This window comes from Xiphophorus hellerii, chromosome 21 (genome assembly GCF_003331165.1).
Source record: "Xiphophorus hellerii strain 12219 chromosome 21, Xiphophorus_hellerii-4.1, whole genome shotgun sequence".
Lineage (NCBI taxonomy): Eukaryota > Metazoa > Chordata > Actinopteri > Cyprinodontiformes > Poeciliidae > Xiphophorus > Xiphophorus hellerii.
In genome coordinates this window covers 8790941-8812933 of record NC_045692.1, presented here as the reverse complement: position 1 = coordinate 8812933, position 21993 = coordinate 8790941, and the positions used below count along the sequence as shown (strand labels likewise).

At 35.5% G+C, this 21993-nt stretch overlaps 1 protein-coding gene and 1 long non-coding RNA gene across 3 annotated transcripts in view; both read right to left on the bottom strand.

The window, feature by feature from the left end:
- Window positions 1–21993, bottom strand: part of LOC116711533 (sialic acid-binding Ig-like lectin 10) — a 66415-nt gene that overhangs the window by 32083 nt on the left and 12339 nt on the right. For both annotated transcript variants that reach the window (XM_032550862.1, XM_032550863.1), the window contains exon 7: window positions 21710–21955. In XM_032550862.1, the coding sequence (XP_032406753.1) occupies window positions 21710–21955 (246 nt within the window). The remainder of the gene's footprint in view (window positions 1–21709; window positions 21956–21993) is intronic.
- LOC116711577 (uncharacterized) lies at window positions 3023–3525 on the bottom strand. The gene is made up of 3 exons (XR_004337270.1): window positions 3413–3525; window positions 3229–3282; window positions 3023–3109 (listed from the first exon to the last, which is right to left on the bottom strand). It is a non-coding gene; the product is annotated as an uncharacterized LOC116711577 (long non-coding RNA).

Sequence of the window (21993 nt, the reverse complement as noted above, 5' to 3'; positions counted from 1 at the left end):
TCTATTTCCCAGGGAAGTCTCAGGATAGAATCAAAGTTATTTAACACACAGAAACATTATCTAAAATGTAACTACAAGGCTACATGATACAACAAATATTTGATAATTACTAATACAATTTACCTAACAGTTTTATAATGGAGTCAAGAAATACCTTCAATGTTAATGTTCACATATGATTTCTGATTACCCAGATCATTTGTAGCCACACAGTAAAACTTTCCTCTTTCAGTAACATTCAAGCCGTAAACGGGCCCCACGGATACATTAGTGACTCCATCTTTGCTGTTCCTGAACCAGGTGAAGCTGGGTGGAGGTTTGGCTCTGCTGGAGCAGCTCAGCTCCACCCTGCTACCTGCTGACACCAAACCTGATGGACTGATGGATGCTGAGGTGTTTCTAGGAGCATCTGAGGAAAATGAGACACACATGAACTTTATTGGTCAGTAACAGCTGAACCATGACCTGCTGACAGGATCACTTACATGAAACACTGAGAGTCACTTCTGTCTCTGCTGTCTTGATTCCTCCAATCACAGGATATCTGGCAGAACATCTGATGTTGTATCCATCATGTGTGTCTGACAGAGTGATGTTCTCCTGGATTTTAGTTGTAAAGGTTCCATCTGTGTTTTTCTCTGTTTGTCTGAGAGAGTCTTGTTGGAGATTCCAGGTGAGTTCAGGAGGTGATTGTGGACAGGGAGTGAAAGCTGAGCAGGTTATAGTGACAGACTGATTCTCCTTCAGATCACCATCAGAGAAATTAATCCTGGGTCTCCAGGGAGATTCTATAATTTCACATCAGACGCACATTTAAAAAACAAAGCAGACTGCTAGTGCCCAAAACTACCAAATTGCTGTTAAAATATTTTTCAATAAGTTTAATTATTCTCAGAAAAAGAAGTACTCTAACACAATTGTTGTCAAATGGACGAGTGATCCATTGACATTTATCACCCTTGCATTAACAAATTGGAAGACAAAAAGGAAACAAATGATTATTTTACCACACACACATGTGTACGTATGCAAACATATACACAGTTGACACCAGATATTTTCACAAACACAATAAAGAGACACATGCACTTCTTTTTCTGACTCTATGAAACTAAATCCGGTGAAACCTTTTTTTGTTGTTGTTTTAGATTAGCTATAATTACCAAAATTATTTCTATTTGCTAAATGAAAGAAAAATCAGCAAGAACTTTTTTTTTTTAAACTTTCCTCAAATTCACAAGTTTACATAAATTTGGTCACTATCAGAGATAACTGTCTTTTAAAATATATGACTTGGATCAAACCTTTTTGGGATTTCTGCCACAACCTTTTCCTAATAGTTTGCTGCTGGTGTCCATTCCTCCTGACAGAACTGGTGAAACTGAGTCAAGTTTGTAGGCAGCCTCACTCACAGGTCTTTTCAGACCAGGGCTGAAGTCTTCAGATGTTGCTTCAATATTTGCTAATAGTGTTCTTTCCTCATGATGCCATCAGTTTTATGATGGGTACCAGTTCCTCCTGCAGCAAGCAGTCCCACATCATGATCCCATAGTTGACAGGATGATGCAAGCATCCCCAATTCTCCTCCAAATGTAATGATTGTTATTATGGCCAATCAGTTCCACTTTAGTTTCATCAGACCACAGGACATGCCTCCAAAAATGTGTTTATCTGCAAACTGCAATCTGGCTTTTAATGCTTCTTTTGAAGTAAAGGTTTCGTCCTCACTGAGTGGTCTTTCAGCCCATGTTGGAACAAGACATGTTTTTCTGTGGATAATCATATTTAACATTCTTTAGCAGAATCTACACCAGGAGCTTTGGCTTTTGTTCTGGGGTCAATCTACACATTGCGGCCCAAAAGTCATTCATCTCTGGAACACAGAACCGTCTCCTTCATGAGCACTATGATCATTGGACATTCCCACATTTGCATATAATTGTTTGAACAAATTAATTTGGCACATGCAGTCATAGGTAGATTGTTCACAAGAAGGAACCCGACTTGTGCAACTGCACAATTCCCTTCCTGATATCTTAGCTGATTTCTTTTGACTTTCCTATTGTGTCAAACAAGAAAGCAGTGTGTTAAAGGTGTGACCTTGAAATGCATCAAAAGGTGTTCCTCCAATTAATTCAAATGTGTCATTTTACCAGTCATACGTTTGTGGAAGAAAGCCCAAAAATATTTAATATATTTTGAGAGACAGTTGTCCCAAATACATATACATGTTGTATTTTGTAGGAAAGAATTAAAGTAAACTTTCAAACAACACTAAATTAAAAGATCATGTGCTAACAGTTTGAAAGACTTGGAAAAACTTGAGGAAAGTCAAGTGCTCTTGTTGCACAATAACAAAATTTTAAATATTTATCATCATTAACATAGCAGCAATTCTATGTTACACTACATTAAAACAAAAATGTTCTTACCTCTAACTGTTATTTGAAGAGGATCAGCACAAGCTGATGCCTCTGTAGTTACCTTTCTCAACTCTGAAGAAGTATTTGTCTGTATGACTTGTTGTTAGATTAGGAAACAGAGTGGTGCAGTTTTTCTCTTTCAGGTTTCCAGTAATATTCAGTGAATAGTTGTTAATTGACCCACTGCTGTCGAAAATAACTTTATCTCTATCTGTGCCAAAATTTACACCACCTTTCATCCAAATTCCATAGATAGTTTTACTGCTGTCATATGTAGGATGATCTGTGTTATAGGTACATGGGATTTGCAAACAAGATCCAGACAGAGCTTCCATGTTATTCGGTGTAATGATCCTGAGGGCAGGTTTATTGCCTCCACAGTCGTCAGTCAAAGCCCCTGTAAAGCAGAATGATAATAAACACAATGTAGAGCAAAATCTGCCAACAGGAAAACTTCATGATCCACAAACTCCAGATTAGCAGCATCATGTAACATGTGGAAACTTTAAACAAGATCAAGATGAAATATTTTAGACAATAAAAATGTTTCATGTGATGTCTCACATTCTCCAAATGAAAGAAAGTGAACAAACATCTCACCTGGAAGAAAGACGAGACTCAGTAACATGTTGACTGTCAGCATGTTCTCAGACAGAGCCGCCATCGGACTGATAGTCGTCCTTCGTCTGTCAAAGTGGAGAAGATCTCAGAAAAATATTTTTCAGGTTTTAAATCAAAGTTTCTTTTGGATAAATAATTTGGCAGCAAATTAAAACTGACATATTATAAACAAGAATATACAGACCATACTCTGTTAGAAAGGATGGAAATCAATGGCTTTTTCTCAGAAGTGGTTAAACTAAATGAAAAACATTCAAGCAGAGTCAAGTATAATTCATTACACTAATCTCAAAAGCTTTTTTACGGCAAAAAAGTTATTTATTACTTTAAAAGCTGCAAAAGAAATGTAATTCATAAAATGTTCTTACCCAATGAATCAACACCTGTAACAAAATTGCTTCAAATTAAGGAGAATATAAATTTCAGCAGGTGAGCAGAAGATCCAAAAGAACAACTTCTCTGTTTAAAAGTTCATGTTGTATGAATTCAAGGAGCCGTATGTTTTCTTCCTCGTTTGCAAAAGAGGAAGCTTGGTATAGAATTAGCTTTTCAGAGTCTGTTTGACTGACCTTGTAACATGACACCTTGTCATGTTACAAGGTGTTACCTTGTCCCAACCTTGTAACATGACACTTGTATCCACTGTGTGTTGAATAATAGTTTGTTTTTGAAGATAAGGAACATTTGTTGTATTTTTGTAAGGGTTAGTTAAATTTGGGGTTCATCTAACCAAAAGCAAAATCGACATTTTCTTCCAAACATCCAAATAAAGTTGTTTTTTTTTTTAGCTCCTCCAGGGGATATTTTTGTGGGCTCTAGTGTCCCTTATATGATAATAGGCTGACAGGAAACGGGGAAGGAGAGGGGGGAAGACATGCGGCAAATGTCGTTGGGTCCGGGAGTCGAACCCGCGACGGCCGCGTCGAGGACTCAAGGCCTCCAAATACGGGTCGCGCTATCCGCTACGCCACCACGGCACGCCCCCCAAATTAAGTTTAATTACACTGTCTAGTGTTGAAATAAAACAGTTAGTACTGATAATTAAACTTGTATCATGTTATAAAATGAATCATATAAAGACTCCTAAAGTACTCATGATAAAGACATAGAGCTTACTGATTTGTTTATAGATGATTAGTTTTAATGTGTTTGTGGCATGTAGTAGCTTCAATAACAGCTGCAGAAAAACAACAGCCATTATTTTTGAATTTTAAATATATCAATATATGACCAGGACAAAATATAAACAAATCCAACCACTTGTCATTTTTTTCTGCTGTTGTATTGAAATGAGGAGCTTTTCTCAAGCTCATCTTTCTACGTTCCCAACTTTTATTTGTTATGTGTGTCGTCTTGTTGGCGATAGCGGTCTTGATCATCAGAGTCCAAATCTGAAGAGTTTCTACTGAATCCTGAACGTCTGTCTGTCGGTTTAGGGTTATACTTGTACGGCTGGATATCATTTACTCCAACAAAGTCTTTCAGCAATTCTTGATACACAAAAAATGTATTTTCTTCTATTTCCATTTCCAGTATAGGAGTTAGCTGTCTGTGGTACTTCACCAACTTTAGTGTCTGGCTAACACATGCAGGCCAAAATGTCAGGCAGTGTCGAGAACAAAGCTCAAGAAACAGGTTTGAGTTCAGCTCACTGACATTCTACTTAAAAGCCTGTATGAAAATAATCATGTCAAAGCTCATCGATACAGCCCTCATCACCATGTTTGGAGAAGTGACAATGCTGTTTAAAATTTTAATAAAACTGCTGCGAAGGGAAAAATGCTGACCTTTCTCTTCAGAATGCGAATGCTCTGCTGGGAATCCAGTTTGAACAACGATATTTATTTAGTCTTTTGTTTCCAGATAACCATATGACGAAAAGTAGCTGTTAGTAATGTCTTTGTATGAAAACTTGGTAACACTTTATTCGACAGGGTGTGCATAAAACTGACATTACACTGTGATAAACATGACATAACTCCTGTCATGAACATGAAGGCGTTTTCATGAATGTTTAAGACTGTTGGCATGAAGTGTCATTCGGTAAATAATGACACGTTTAGTGCAAAATTGTATTAAAACTTGTATTAAAAGTCCATTAAATTAGTCAACTTTGCATGTGGCTTGCTTCTTAGACTTTTATTTGTTGTCTGTCATCTTCCCTCTCTCTGTCAGTCTCAGAGTATTTAGGCCTTTTTATAATCATTGCTCTCCACTGATGCTCTCATCAGTTTTCTCTGTTGTCGCTGCTGTATTCTTACCCTGCCAAAATCTTTGTAAGTTTTCTTATTTATCACTAAACATGCAGTTAATGGTCATTCTGGGCTCCTTTAGGTAAAATTTGCACTACATGACACAGAGCTGAAAAATAAATTGTGCTTTTAAATAATAAGTAATGTATTAAAAACAACTAGTTCTCAAATAGAAACAATTGCAGTTTTTATAGGAAAGACAAAGACTGGAAAAAATGTGTTGTCACAAACATGTATCGACACTGTTCTTACCTAAATATTGTGCAGATGAAACAGCAAGAAAAATCTAATTCTGGCTCTGTGAGAATTTCAAAGCATCTCAAGAGCAACTTTTGTGTTTGAAAGTCAATTTTAAGTCAAAGCTGACAAGTGCTGTTTATCCTTTGTTTATGCACAAAAGTTCATCCTCTTTTGTGAAAGAGGATGTTAGCCTTTCAAACACATTATCTGCCATGGTGTACAACACAGAAGAGGAGAATTATATCTATACATTAACTTTCTGATTTATTTCAATATGGATTATTTTTATGTATAATTTCACAGCAAAACGTCATCTTAAGAAACTGTAGGACAATTACATAAAATTCCCATTCAGAAATGATAATATCATTATAAGGCACTTCAATTACATAGGCAGATTAAAACTATTTACATACATTGTGATTTAATCCTAAGTGTAAAACAAAATCAGTTTATTATGATGATGATGTTATTCTCTACCTGAACATTGACTTCAGCGATGAATAGCACAACTTCAAACCCACCAAGATAAGGTTTGGATCTCAGGTGGGAAAATTTGATTAAGGGACGATTATATGGTGTTTACTTCTCAGAGATGTCCTTTATGGATGAGTACCAAGAAGAAATCCATTGTTATAATAAAGGAATAATAAAGCACATTAATCTGTGCAAAACATGATGTGAGGCAAAAATGTGACTTTTTTCTGATGCTCTACATACAAAATTTGTGGGGAAAAAAAGCTATTCAAAGTTAGACATGTCAATAAACATACTATGCTCACTGTGAGACATGGTTGCGATAAATTTTATTTTCAAAAATCTGCCCTACTTGGATCAATATTTTTGTTGTTTCTTTTATGAATTTTTTTTCATTCAGCTAAAAACCAGTTCTGATCTGATCTCGAACCCAGGACCTTCTCGCTGCAAGGCGACAGTGCTACCAACTGCACCACTGTGCAGCCCATAGTGGCAAATTGAGGAAAACATTTTAAAAACATGTGGTAAAGACAAGAAAATGCAAATAGAGAAGGAATGAACATATTCAGCATAAGTTGAAAAATCAAAACACCAAAAACATAAACAAGAATAGTTCAGAACTACGCACAACAAATACTGAAACCTGTCATGGATCTGCTACATAAGAGTACTAAACTCCATTCTGCACACATTACATGAACACCTTTATGAAAGCATGATTTAGAAATCATCCTGTGTACACACCTGTTAACTCTTTCTGAAACTGCAATATATACGACGTACGACATCCTACTCTGAGTTTCTCATTCAGGAAAATATGATGAGTAGTTTTGTCTTATAAACTGAGGTGAAAAACTAAGGAAAATGCATAAAGCTATTCAACCTTCCACGTACACACACATATACAGTATATAAATATACATGTATATGTATATACAGTATATATACTGTATGTATACTGTATATACTACAGTGTTCTACCAAAGCATTACTATTTAGTCAATATTATATTGAAACAAAGTGTCAAAAAATAATATGTAATTTCTAAAGCACAACGAATGGGGATGTGATGGACTGGTGACGCGTCCACAGTGTATCCAGACCTCCACCTATTGGTCTTTGCACATAGAAAAAAGCTTCTTGAGACACAAACTTGAACAATTGGATAGAAATAATAAATCCTCTCTCTGACAGAGGCCTTGACATCTTCTTGGTCTTTTTGTGGCTCATGATGCTTCAGTAACCATCACATTGTTGACATAGGTTGGTTCTTCTGTTTCCTGTGTAGAGAAAAAAGCAAAACTTATTTTACAGTAAATGTACTTGAGCTCAAACTGTTTCAGAGGAAATAGAGGCTGGTCTCTTTGCTTTCAGTCTCACTGGATTCAAAGCTAAACATACACAATACAACATTTGTCCTTTAATGAGATGGTAAATTGTAGCTTTGTGGTAATCGTCTGAAATTTGGTTGTGAGTTCAATTCCAGCTGCCTTTCATCATGGTTGAAGTGTATTTGGGTAAAATTGAACCCTGAGTTACCTAATGATCCTGTACATCAGCTTATGGATGTGTTTGAGGGAATGTAACTCACTGTAGCCTCTAATTTTAGAAGTTAAACTATTATATATATATGCAGAATATTTATCATTTATGATAAGGACACTGGATTTTCACATTAACCATTTCTTAAATCCTTCGACATAAAATAAAACTTTGTCGCCTGAACAATATTTTCTAACAAATTTCAACACATTGTTTGTGTTACAATTCATACAACTCAGTTAGTTTACCTTCTTTGGTTTCTTGGAGAATCTGAACCAGCTGAAAGAATAACAAATATTTAAACACCAACGTCTAACAGCAGCTGCAAAGTATCAACTCATAGAAAAGCATCTCACCACTCAAAGATGATGATGCTAGTGCAGAGCAATACAATCCCCAGGATCTTGAATATATTAAGGATCTGGAATTCAGATGATTGATCATCTGCAACAAGAAAGACAATGAAGTGAATCCTCATAATTATTTTTTACTGCAAATATCTCAAATGGGATGTGTTATTTATTTTTTTTTCTTTATAAGCCAGAATCTGAACTAACAGTAATTCTTTATAAAAGTGACAAAATATGAATTTTGAAACATGATGCAAGACAAACTATAATCCTAAAAGAACATGACCAAGATGCAGTGTACATTAATGTACTACCTCTAATATCAACAAGAATCACAGATGATTTTTGTTGACCCAGATCATTTGTAGCCACACAGTAAAACTTTTCTTCATCATTAGAGTTAAATTTGTAAACTGGCCCCACAGATACATTCATGGCTCCATGTTCGCTGATTCCTGAACCAGGTGAAGCTGGGTGGAGGTTTGGCTCTGCTGAAGCAGCTCAGCTCCACCCTGCTACCTACTGACACCAAACCTGATGGACTGATGGATGCTGAGGTGTTTCTAGGAGCATCTGAGGAAAATGAGACACACATGAACTTTATTGGTCAGAAACAGCTGAACCATGACCTGCTGACAGGATCACTTACATGAAACACTGAGAGTCACATTAGTCTCTTCTGTCTTGTTTCCTCCAATCACAGGATATCTGGCAGAACAGCTGATGTTGTATCCATCATGTCTGTCTGACAGAGTGATGTTCTTCTGGATTTTAGTTGTAAAGGTTCCATTTGTGTTTTTCTCTGTTTGTCTGAGAGAGTCTTGTTGGAGATTCCAGGTGAGTTCAGGAGGTGATTGTGGACAGGGAGTGAAAGCTGAGCAGGTTACAGTGACAGACTGATGCTCCTTCAGGTCAGAGGGAACATTAATGCTGGGACTCCAAGGAGAATCTGGAATATTAAATTAAAACACAGTAAACTTTTCTTCATCATTCGAGTTTTAAATTTGTTAAACTGGACCCACAGATACATTCATGGCTCCATGTTCGCTGATCCTGAACCAGGTGAAGCTGGGTGGAGGTTTGGCTCTGCTGGAGCAGCTCAGCTCCACCCAGGTACCTGCTGACACCAAACCTGATGGACGGATGGATGTTGAGGTGTCTTTAGGAGCATCTGAGGAAAATGAGACGCATATGAACTTTACTGATCAGAAACAGCTGAACCATGACCTGCTGACAGGATCACTTACATGAAACATTGAGAGTCACTTTTGTCTCTGCTGTCTTGTTTCCTCCAATCACAGGATATCTGGCAGAACATCTGATGTTGTATCCATCATGTGTGTCTGACAGAGTGATGTTCTTCTGGATTTTAGTTGTAAAGGTTTCATCTGTGTTTTTCTCTGTTTCTCTGAGAGAGTCTTGTTGGAGATTCCAGGTGAGTTCAGGAGGTGATTGTGGACACGGAGTGAAAGCTGAGCAGGTTACAGTGACAGACTGATGCTCCTTCAGGTCAGAGGGAAGATTAATGCTGGGACTCCAAGGAGAATCTGCGGATTCACATTAAAAAAACAGGTTAGAAATGGACGTCTCATTTCCATCTTCAAGTTTAATTCATCTATTTTTTTTTCCACTTGTTTTAATTGTTTTAAATCCACATTAATCCCTAGGTCATGTATCAAGGACAGAAGTTAGAATTTTTTTTAAATCATGGACAATATTTCTTGTTATATCAGTCAATATTTGAGTGTATAAAATCATAAATTCACTATTGGTTTACAATTACAAAGTCCTAAAGAAAATAATGTACCGTAATCAAAATTTTTAAAGTTCTGCAATTTTAACACACAATTCTCTTTTAGAGTGAAAGTACAAGTAATATTATCCACATGTTTGATAATACTGTTTAATAGCTGTTCAGTCAGATATATCATAGCATAAACAAGCAAAAAGTTTCTCACCTTTTACTTTTATATGAAGAGGATAACAAGCATCTGTTGCCATAAATGCCCCGTTCTCAATGCGGAGGTAGTATGTGTCAGTATAACTCGTATTTAAATAAGGAAACAGAGTGGTGCAGTTTTTCTCACTCAGGTTTCCAATCATTTTCAGTGAATATTTGTTAACTGACCCACTGCTGTTGAAAATAAGACAGCTTGGATTTTGATTCAAATTTATGTAAGTTTTCAACCAAATTCCATAATAAACTTTAGTTTTGCCAAAATCGGAATGTGTTGAATTGAAGCTACATGGAACTTGCAAACAAGATCCACTCAGAGCTTCCATCTGCCCAGGTGTGTTAGCAATAAGGACTGGATTGGTACAATCAGCAGCATCACCTGTAATAACAGAAAAATAATGAACATGATGTGGAGCAAAATCTTACTGCAAATAAATTTCTTGATAGAATAGACTTTTTATTGTCACTGTAACAATGAAAAATTGTACAATAAAATGTGGATGCAATTATCCAGATAAAAACAATGTCTCAGTTAAAAAAAGATGATAAATAATAACTTATATTGCTCTTCTCCCTTGATAAAAACATTAACTTAAACCTAAAACAGACATAAAAAAAATAGACCATGTCAAATTGACCACTTAACAGCATTCAGCATGGTGATGGCTGATGGGTAAAAACTGTTTCTCAGTCTATTTGGTTTTAGTCTTTACAGATCTGAAACGTCTGCCCAAAGGCAGAAGTTCATGTCATTGGAGAATTTTCATGATGTTCCTGAATCAGTGAGAATTATACAGTTCTAGTTTGCAGAGGACTATCTGCTGGGAGACCTTAAGGCACCTGTGGAGCTTTTTTTATTGTGTTAGTTTGCAGCTGGAATACTTTGTACAAAGACAGTAAGTTAAGATAATGCAAAGATTAAAGGACAGCAGCAGTTTCTTAGTGATGTTGTTTCTTCTAAGAAGTACAAAGTAAAAACTCTTTCAGGTCTTCATCACATCCACAAAGTCTCTATTTCTGTTAAGTGGCTACATGATGTCAAACTTCTTCCTGAAGTCCACTATAAGCTGCTTGTGTTAAGGAGGAAACTGTTAAATGTTGAGCCTCTAAACAATATCAAGATGAAATATTTCAGAGTAATGACTCATGTGATGTCTCCAAATGAAAGGAAGAGAACAAACATCTCACCTGGAAGAAAGACGACACTCAGTAACATGCTGACTGTCAACACGTTCTCAGACAGAGCCGCCATCAGACTGTAAAAAGATGAGAACAACTACTGCAATCCAGTGTTTTAAACAAATTTCATGTAAAAATTAATTTAGCAATTTGTTTAGCAGGTCATGATCTGTGTGTGTTTGGACTTTTAGTCTCACTTGGGTTTGTATTCATCACTAAGTAAGTTTGCTTACTTATATGTTGCCATTTCAATGAATATATGTTAGTTAATTTATTCATCTATATTTCCTCTTTGTGCTCCAGCCTGTTTACTTTAGGAGTGGAGCAGGAGCCCGGCGTCCTGAGCTATGTCTGGTTTGCCAATTATGTTAAAAATAATTTTCATCAATCACAACAGTGCCACTGGTACATTTTCTTGAAGGACATTTTGTTAATCCAATGAAATCTCTCCCCCTTGATCCATCCCTCCATTCTCCTTCGAGGATATAAATTTTGTAATTTCAGCAGATCGGAGGGGATTTGTGGTGGAGCAGGTCCAGAAAAACTGTGAAAAGTTGTGAGAGCAAACACTAAAGATCGCTAAAGTAGACAGAAAAATTGTCAACCTGACTGATATGAACCACACAAACTTCAACCACTGGAGCAGATTCAGCACCAGAAAAGGAGGGAGAATTAGAGATTATGAGGGGATTCATCGGTGTTGGACGATGAGAGAGATGAGATCCGGGGACAGACTGATTAAGAGGTCAGATTAATTGACTGAAATCAAAGTAAAATGGTACTGAAATTTTCATTAAAAAGATATATTTCATGTAGCGAGAAGAGTTTGTGCATTCGTGCATTTTCATGCGCATGTGTGATATGTGTTGTGTGTGTTGTGTGTGTTGTGTGAAGCTACACTATGGGGTCACATCATAGTGTAGCCTACATATGTTGAGACACGGTGAGAAAAACACAGGAATAACATGAGTCGTGATAACCTTAACAATGAGCACGCTTTTTAAAAAATAATAATAATAATAATAATAATAATAATAATAATAATAAATGTGAATGAAAACACAAAACATAAAACGTAAGAAAAAGTACAACAGTTAGTTATAACTAATGCGATTGAAAAATGTTAAATAATGATTACAGACACATCTTCACTAAAGACTATTAGGGGAAGTTGTTGCCAAAATGTGGAAATTCTGAAATTAGTAAATGATTATGAAATTTCCTTTATTCAGAATAACATTGAGATTATAGAGTAATAGGGTTAGAGTTTATTTTTATCGTATAATATTAGTCAAATATGTGATTCATTATTGGCAGGTAACCAGAAAAATAACACTAGTGATTCTTTTTGTTTTTGTTTTTAAAATCTTAGAAGCCAGTTTGATGAGGAGCTCTTTATTTTACAAGTATATATGATGTCACTTTCCCAGGATTTCCCAAGGGGAAAAGCAGGTCTCCTTTTTTAATCAGTTAAAGAGCATGTCCAAGCTCCTGTCTTCATTTTGGTCCATCTTCAGACTTACACTACATGACCCAGAGCTCAAGAACAACTGCAGCATAGCTTTTTGATAACAAATTCAATGTATAATTTAAAGCAACAATTTTAAACATGAAAACAGTGGCAGTTTTTATAGCAAAGACAAAGACTGGTTTAGGAAAAGACATATTGTCAAAAGCATTTTTCATTTTAAAAATGTTCTTACCTGAATAATGTGCAGATAAAACTAGAAAAATGTTCATCTGGTTTCGTAGGAATTTCACTCAGTGAGCAAAACATCCAACAAGCAACTTCTGTGTTTGGAAGTCAATGCACCAGTAAACTTCAGAGTTTACTGGTGCACGTTTTATCCTTCCTATTGTTGTGAAAGAGGATGTTAACCTATTCATTTTTAAACCAACCAATTAAAATTTTCGGCAGCAGGAACAATGCATTTATTAGACAAACAACGGGATGAATATCTGCCAGTTTCAGAGAACAAGAAAAACCACAGAGAAGCTTCACAGAAACACCATGCCCATATTATAATACTTCCCAAATATTCATGATGTCACATTGCTAAAATTATTTTGTGTTACATTATTATTTATAAAGTTGCTCCTTTAATTTAAACAGTTAATTTCAACATGTTCTCATTTGCTTTGTGAAAACCACAAGCAGAACTTTCTTCTGCTCATAGAAATGAGCTAATTAACTTTTAAAGTAAAATGTTTACAAGGTTCTTTTAACTTTTATTTTATTCGTCTTTTACTTTTATCATGGTAATCACTTTTACTCGTAGTAAATTACTGCAAAGTGCCCCACCTTGTTGGCATCTCTTGCAAAGGTTCCAGAGCTCTGGCAGAGCGAACAGGAGGAAATTGGTACAGAAAATAATGAATGAGTTTCTTATGATTCATTCTGTTTTTCAGATATAAAACGTTTGCTCATCACATTCAAAAATGTTTAAAGAAGGCGATAAAAAGGTTTAAAACCTTTGTCACATTTAAGGTGATGCATATTCTGTTACCAAAAAATAAACAAATCTAGTAGAGAGAGAGAAATGTAAATAACAATTCTAATAAACTTGTTGAATAAGAAGAGTTGAGAAGAACTCAAATGCCAAGCTCAGGAGAAATATTACACGTCACATTTGACCAAGGCAAACATACAAAAACATTCAATAATATATTTAAAAATAAAGTCTGCAAAATGGCTACCGGCATTCCCTTTCAAAGCTTGTTGGAAGAATGTAAGACCTGGTCTTGGTTTCGATGGCAAATAAGGGGAGTTTTGTTTAGATAAATCATACTGCAGCACGTCTGACTCTATGGCGGGTTTCATGTGAGCTCCACTGAGCAGAACATTTGATGTTGTATCCATCATGTGTGTCTGACAGAGTGATGTTCTTCTGGATTTTAGTTGTAAAGGTTCCATCTGTGTTTTCCTCTGTTTGTCTGAGAGAGTCTTGTTGGAGATTCCAGGTGAGTTCAGGAGGTGATTGTGGACAGGGAGTGAAAGCTGAGCAGGTTACAGTGACAGACTGATGCTCCTTCAAACCAGGGAGGATAATAATATTGGGACTCTGAGGAGAATCTAGGATTTCACATTAAATCAACAAAATAAAAAGAAATGTATGTAAAATGTGCAGAAAGAAACCACAACAGTTCTCAGTAGGTTCAAACAGGAAATATGTTCTCTTTGGTTCCTACGTTGTGTTTTTTTTTTTTTTTTTTTTTACAATAATTGACTAAAAGTTTGTCATTGAACCATTTTTTGTCCTGAAAACAACAAATAATACCAGGAAAAATGTATAATTTCATAGATGTTGCATTTCTCTGTTCATTTGTTATATCTTTATATTCCTATTGGTTATATATGCAATAATTTGATTATGGATCAAGATCAACATCAGAATGTTTTTGTAGTAACAAATTGTGTTGTGACTGAAAAAGCTTCATGCTAAGATGTTACATCAGTCAATTTTTGATCTAAACATATATGACAATATAAACTTACTATAAGGGTATAGTAGCCCTTTGAGTTCATCACTAAAAATAAATCAAATAAAATAATTTTAAAAATCAGTTATTATGAAAAGGTTTTGAATACCAATTTAATTTTCTTTGGAAGGAAATTAATAATAATTTTCATGCAAGTGGTTTTTCTTTTATGTAAACTCATTCTTGTGAAAACAGATGATCCTTAAATAATGTGTCATTGTCTTTCCTATTTTCAATACTTTATTAGAATTTGAGATCTGTAAATCTCATTTCCCATCAGGGAAAAAACTTGTTTGAGTGAGAAAAAAAAATTCCTAAATATCAGAAATATGATTGATTTTTAACAACATTGCAGTTACAATAGTACAGTTCAGTTCAGACCAAAAGTTTGGACACACCTTCTCATTGAATTCAAAGAGAAAGTGTGTCCAAACTTTTGGTCTGTACTGGTATATAAAAACAACAATTATCTTACCTCTAACTTTTATCTGAAGAGGATGACAAACATCTGTTGCCTTAAATTTCCCGTTCTCAATTCGGAGGAAGTAACTGTCAGTATAACTAGTCTCTAAATCAGTAAACAGAGTGGTGTAACTTTCCTCACTCAGGTTTCCAGTCATATTCAGTGAAAATATGTTAACTGACCTACTGCTGTTGAAAATAACAGGGCTTGGTTTGGCATTGAAATTTGAGATATTTTTCAACCAAACTCCATAGATGGGTCTCCTGTTGTTATACGTATAATGTGTTGAATTGTAGTTACATGGGATTTGCAAACAAGATCCATTCAGAGCTTCAATCTGCCCAGGTGTGTTAGCAATAAGGATTGGATTGGGACAATCAGCGAAGTCACCTGTAAAAACAGATAACATGAAGAAAAGATTGACTGCAGACACATTTCATGAGCTAGAAACTCCAGTTCAGCCACAGCATTTAATTTGTGGAGCTTAAAACAATGTCAGGATGAAACATTTCATGTGATGTCTCCAGGTGAAAAGAATTAAACAAACGGCTCACCTGGAAGAAAGACGGCACTCAATACTGCCAGCAGGTTCACAGACAGAGCTGCCATCACTCTCACAGTCCTCTGTCAGCTCTCTTAGAAATGGATTAAAATACCAGAGAATTAAGGGTTAATATTTTTGTTAGAAACCAAAGTCACTTCTAAATAAAGCAGCAAAATCAGAAACTTAAATTCCAATTTGCTGTGTTGAAAAAATAATCAAAACCACATGAATCTTCAGATGTTCACAATTTCAGTATAAAATGCAAAAAAATAGGTAAATTGCCCATTAAATATAGGACAGGTACTTTAAACATAGGCATCGCAATTTATTTTTCATGGTAAAACAAAATTGGAATAAAAAAACTGCTAAAGAAATTTCATCTGAAGAATCTGAAGTTAAAATAGTTTGATAAATTACCTGTAAATGACGTAAAGTGTGAATTTCAGCTGATGAGCGGCAGAAAAGGAAATCACTTCTTTTTTTCTACAAACCAGCAGTTTTGAAGCTCACAGCTATATTTATACTAACTTCTTCTTTTAAAAGAAAGAAGGATGTTGGCTGGTTTTTAATTTGGTTGTCAGAATATGTATGAGCACCTGTAAACACACACACACACACACACACACACACATTTTAACTTACTGACTTACCTCCAACTGTGTTGAACAACAGTTTGGATATTTAGACATGGAATAGGTGGAGGATTTTGTTAGTCTGCTCAGAAATGGATGTACATAACAAGTTTGATCAGATTTGCTGAGCATAGTTTATTAAATTTGCTTCATTTTTAACCCACAAGGAGAACTAATGACTCAAAAGCTGATGAAGAAAACAAACAGGATGTACAGATACATCATCAGGAGACTTCAGAGGAGAAAAGAACTTCAACTACATCACATTTAAGCTAAGTGAGGTTAGCAACACTGGATTTCTGGTTTTGCTGCAGTCAGGTGGTAGTTAGCTCCAACTCAGCTCACAGCTATAAGATTCCTCCAGCATCTATTGTAGGATTACCAGCAACACTGAATTCTCCTTTAAAGTGAGTGTGTGCTGGGGTTTATAAAAGGTTTGCAAGCCCCTTTTGAAAGATTTGGTGAGAATGTCATGAATAGGTTTAAAAAGTTTTCCATTCCAATTGAAGTGAAATATATTTTCTGTCACCAAAAGAAAAACAATTCCACTAGAGAACCAGAAGTCATTTTTAAAACAGTAGAATAACCAAGCATGGTAATCAGACCTATTTTCTGATTAGTGTAATTTGCAAAAGTAATGAAACCCCTTTAAGTTTTTCATTTTATGTCACATAACAACCACTTGTTGTTGTTCTCTATTGTTCATCTATTGCTTTGATGCGCAATAGAGTAAAACGCAGTGAAAGGAAATTTTTCCATTATCAATTTGTTGAACAAATGCAAAAGATGTGGCATGCACTTTTATTCAATTCTACTTCTACTTATGCCCTGGAATAAAATAAGATCTAAATCCCTTATGAAGTTATGCCATAAATTGTAAATGGATTTAATCTAAGTGTAACTCTCCCTTTGTAGTTGATAATGCTGACCCCTAGTGGCTGGTTAAAGTCCACTAAGGTCAGGATTAGGAATACAATGCTCATTGTCTATTTGTAACTTAAAAGACAGAAAAGAAAAACAATGCGTCACTTTCAGCTACCACACAGCAATCAGTGATTTTCACTCAGCCAACACTTTATTGATTCCTGCAAGAAGGAAGACAGGAAGACAACATGTCCACCAGCGAATGGTGTCTGATCTAACTACACTGTAAAAAAATGAATTAAAAAAAAGACATATCTAATTTATGGTAAAATATCAGCAGCTGTGGTTGCTGGAGTTTTACCCGATAAATACGGTAAAATTCCTTCAACCACAGCTGCTGGTATTTTACAGGAAATTAGAGACGTTTTTCTTTACAGTGTAGACAAAAAGTACATTTTTAAAACTTTTTTTTACCTCAAAAGATCTCCAACTTGTTTAAATCAAGTGCTGAGTAAAAGAAAATAGATGAAATTCATTTGATGAAAGTCACTGTAATTCAATATACACCCAAAGATTCATTGGACTTTGGTTGAGTGTTACAAAATCATGACCAATGTCAAGTTATATTCACTCTTCTTTATTCAAATTCAATGTTACAATTTACAGAGTCAAGGAAAATAGTTTGTGCTTACATAAATGTATATATGTAGCTATATTTGTTCTGCCTGCTTGAGAATGATTTCATGCACTGATAGCAGCAAACAATAGCTGATTAAAATTTCCATGATATTACATTTACTCATTTAAACATCTGAAACAGAATAAAATACAAGACTGGTGACATTTATGCTTCACACTTCATGTCAGCAGAAATATTCAGTATCATTTTTTTTAAATCAGTAAAAAATTAAAACCACACATGCCTGTATGAAGCAGTAATAAAGAGAAAGCCAGCTATTAAAAATAAATCTACTTCACCTGTTTAGAGACAAAACTTTTACATTCAGCAGAAGTTCTGCTTCACTCCCACCACCTCTTTATTTTTTAGCATTTTTTACAGCTGTTTTAATCGCTCAGTGGTCCACAAATGCATTACTATTTACTCCATAGGTATCATCACATCTAAATGCAGAAACAAGTATCAAGAAATAATAAATCATGTCTAAACACAACGACTGGAGATGTGATGAACAGTGTTTCCAGCCTTTCATCATCTGGTCTTTTGCAGATAGGAAACAGCCTCTTGAGACACAAACTTTAACAACTGGACACAAAACACTAGATGGATGGATAGAAATAATAAATCCTCCCACTGTCAAGAGGCCTTGGTGATGTGATGGACTGGAGATCCTTTCAGGGTCTATCCAGCCTTTCAGCAACTGGGTCTTGCAGATAGGAAAAAGCCTCTTAACAATTTGAACAATTGGAAAGAAAAATAAATGGATAAAAAAAAATCATCTCTCTCCTCTTCTTGACATCTTCCTGGTCTCCTTACTGCTCATGATGCTTTAGTCATCACCATATTGTTGACATAGATTAGCTCCTCTGTTTTCTGTAGACATAAAGCAAAAACTCTTTTTTTTAAAGTCAACTTACTTGAGCTTCAAATTGTTTGTAGGAAATTAAAACTAGTCCTCTAGTTTTAGTCTCACTGGATTCACAATTTTTTTTAAAAAAAAAAGCATGTATTACACAAATATTAAATGTGACTTAATAGAAATTTGACTTCCTACTTGAAATTGGGAAAATTGTCTCTTTAAGAAACTTTTGCTCACTCAGCATTCAGGAAGTCATCACAACGTTGCTCCTCTATTAACCCCATAGCAGGTGTTGCACTTAATGAGCTCAGCAGATGCACAGTTCAAGCAAGTGTTTGCAAATTGCTGCTGGCTAGTCTGAAGGAGCTGAGTGGGCGAATCATTATAGCAGTTCTCACACCAAAATGTCACAACATAGTGACAGTTGAAAAAGAAAATATGTAATTAAGTTTACATACTGCAGTTTCAACCGTTTATGAAATCATTTGACATAAACTCAATATCATGATGTGTGTGGGAGTGGACACAATCGCAGCAGGGGGTAGACGGAGCATATTGTGGATATTTTAATGAAGAAAATCAACTAACAAAGATAAAGAATCGAAGGGTAAAAGGAAGATCAACACACAAACTGCAAACTGGAGACTTTCAGTCTCACTGGATTCCCAACTAAACGTACAAAATTGTCCTTTAATGAGATGGTAAATTGTAGCTTTGTGGTATTTGTCTGAAATTTGGTTGAGTTCAATTCCAGCTTCCTTTCATCATGGTTGAAGTGTCTTTGGGTAAAATTGAACCCTGAGTTACCTAATGATCCTGTACATCAGTATATGGATGTGTTTGAGGGAATGTAACTCACTGTAGCCTCTAATTTTAGAAGTTTAAGTATTATATATATGCAGAATATTTATCATTTATGATAAGGACACTGGATTTTCACATTAACCATTTCTAAAATCCTTCGACATAAAATAAAATATTGTCGCCTGAACAATCTTTTCTAACAAATTGCAACACATTGTTTGTGCTACAATGAAAACAACTCAGTTAGTTTACCTTCTTTGGTTTCTTGGAGAATCTGAACCACCTGAAAGAACAACAAATATTTAAACACCAACGTCTAACAGCAGCTGCAAAGTATCAACTCATAGAAAAGCATCTCACCACTCAAAGATGATGATGCTAGTGCAGAGCAATACAATCCCCAGGATCTTCAATATATTAAGGATCTGGAATTCAGATGACTGATCATCTGCAACAAGAAAGACAATGAAGTGAATCCTCATAATTATTTTTTAATGCAAATATTTCCAATTTGATGTTTTATTTTTTTTATTTTCTTTATAAGCTAAAATTTGTACTAACAGTAATTCTTTATAGAACATGACAAGATGCGTGGAAGTTAATGTATTACCTTTAATATCAACAAGAATCACAGATGATTTTTGTTGACCCAGATCATTTGTAGCCACACAGTAAAACTTTTCTTCCTCAGTAGAGTTGAATTTGTAAACCTGCCCCACAGACACATTAGTGGCTCCATGTTTGCTGATCCACAACCAGGTGAAGCTGGGTGGAGGTTTGACTCTGCTGGAGCAGCTCAGCTCCACCCAGCTACCTGCTGACACCAAAGCTGATGGACTGATGGATGCTGAGGTGTTTCTAGGAGCATCTGAGGAAAATGAGACACACGTGAACTTTATTGATCAGAAACAGCTGAACCATGACCTGCTGACAGGATCACTTACATGAAACATTAAGCATTACGGCTTTCACTTCTGTTTTGTTTCCTCCAATCACAGAATATCTGGCAGAACATCTGATGTTGTATCCATCATGTGTGTCTGACAGAGTGATGTTCTCCTGGATTTTAGTTGTAAAGGTTCCATTTGTGTTTTTCTCTGTTTGATTGAGAGAATCTTGTTGGAGATTCCAGGTGAGTTCAGGAGGTGAGTGTGGACAGGGAGTGAAAGCTGAGCAGGTTACAGTGACAGACTGATGCTCCTTCAGGTCAGAGGGAAGATTAATGCTGGGACTCAAATGAGAATCTGGGACATAAGATATGAAACATATTAGTGTGAAGAAGTACCAGTTATGAGTTTAGACAAACATCAAGTGTTAAAAGTTTAATGTTTTATATCATTAATGTTAGACTGTGTTAACCTTTGAAAAAACATTTTTCATATCAGTTCAATAATATCATCCTGATGAAACACCACATTGTGTCTAAAATCCAGATTTTCAGCACAAGTAGCTGCATTTCCATTACAAATGTGCGAAAAAACATTTGCAACATTCAGCAAAACACAAGTCCATTATCCTCAGTGTTTTTATTTTGCAGTTTTGTGAAATACGCTACTTTCAATGTAGCCATAGAGCCACCTCTTCCATGCTCTCTAATTTGCTCTTAAAGCCTCACTGTGTCTTAACAGATCAATCTTTGTCTCCTCACACCATAAATCATTTCTTCAGAAGTTATTTGACATATTCTTGGCTACATGTACAAGTTTTATAGTTTAGGAAATGTTATTTTCTTTATGTTAATACTGCACTAATCTATTTTGATTTGAAACTTGCTTCACTGTGAACAATAACACCATGTTTTTGACAGGCTTATGCTTTGACGGTTGCAGGATAGGTCCTCAAACATCCTCATTTATGTCATTGGAGTTGATACTTACAGTCTGTTTAATAAAGCTTTACCACAGCTGAGTGCATGACAAACTGTGACCTTTAACATACATCACAATATAATTTAAAAATGGATAAAGAAGACTGGCATTGTGCTTATAGATTGGTCTCTTCTAGATTAAAATCTACCATTTTTGATAACAACACTGGTCAAATATCAATTGTAATGGCAAAACCATCTAAAACTAATTAGATTTGTTGGTGGATCAGAGAAAAACTGCATTAAATTTGAATCTTGTGCTCTTAATGCTTGCTATTCAAATCATTGCAGGTGTAAGTTGGAAAACCATTACACCTTGAAAAAAGAGCAAATTATAGATAATAGATAATAAAAATCCCAAATATGGGGTCAAGCAGATTCTGATCACTATGTGCTCACATGTAACTGCTTCTGTTGTTATTGATCTACATTTCTAGAATCAGAATTGATTTGAAGTGAGAAATAACAACATTTACCTTTAATACTGACACAGATCCTGGACGATGTTTCATTTCCTAAATCATTTTTGGCCACACAATAAAACTCTCCTTCCTCAGTGACACTGAAGCTGTAATTTTGTTTTTCTGACACTTTTATTCCATTCCTGAACCAGGTGAAGCTGGGTGGAGGTTTGGCTCTGCTGGAGCAGCTCAGCTCCACCCAGCTACCTGATGACACCAAACCTGATGGACTGATGGATGCTGAGGTGTTTCTAGGAGCATCTGAGGAAAATGAGACACACATGAACTTTACTGATCAG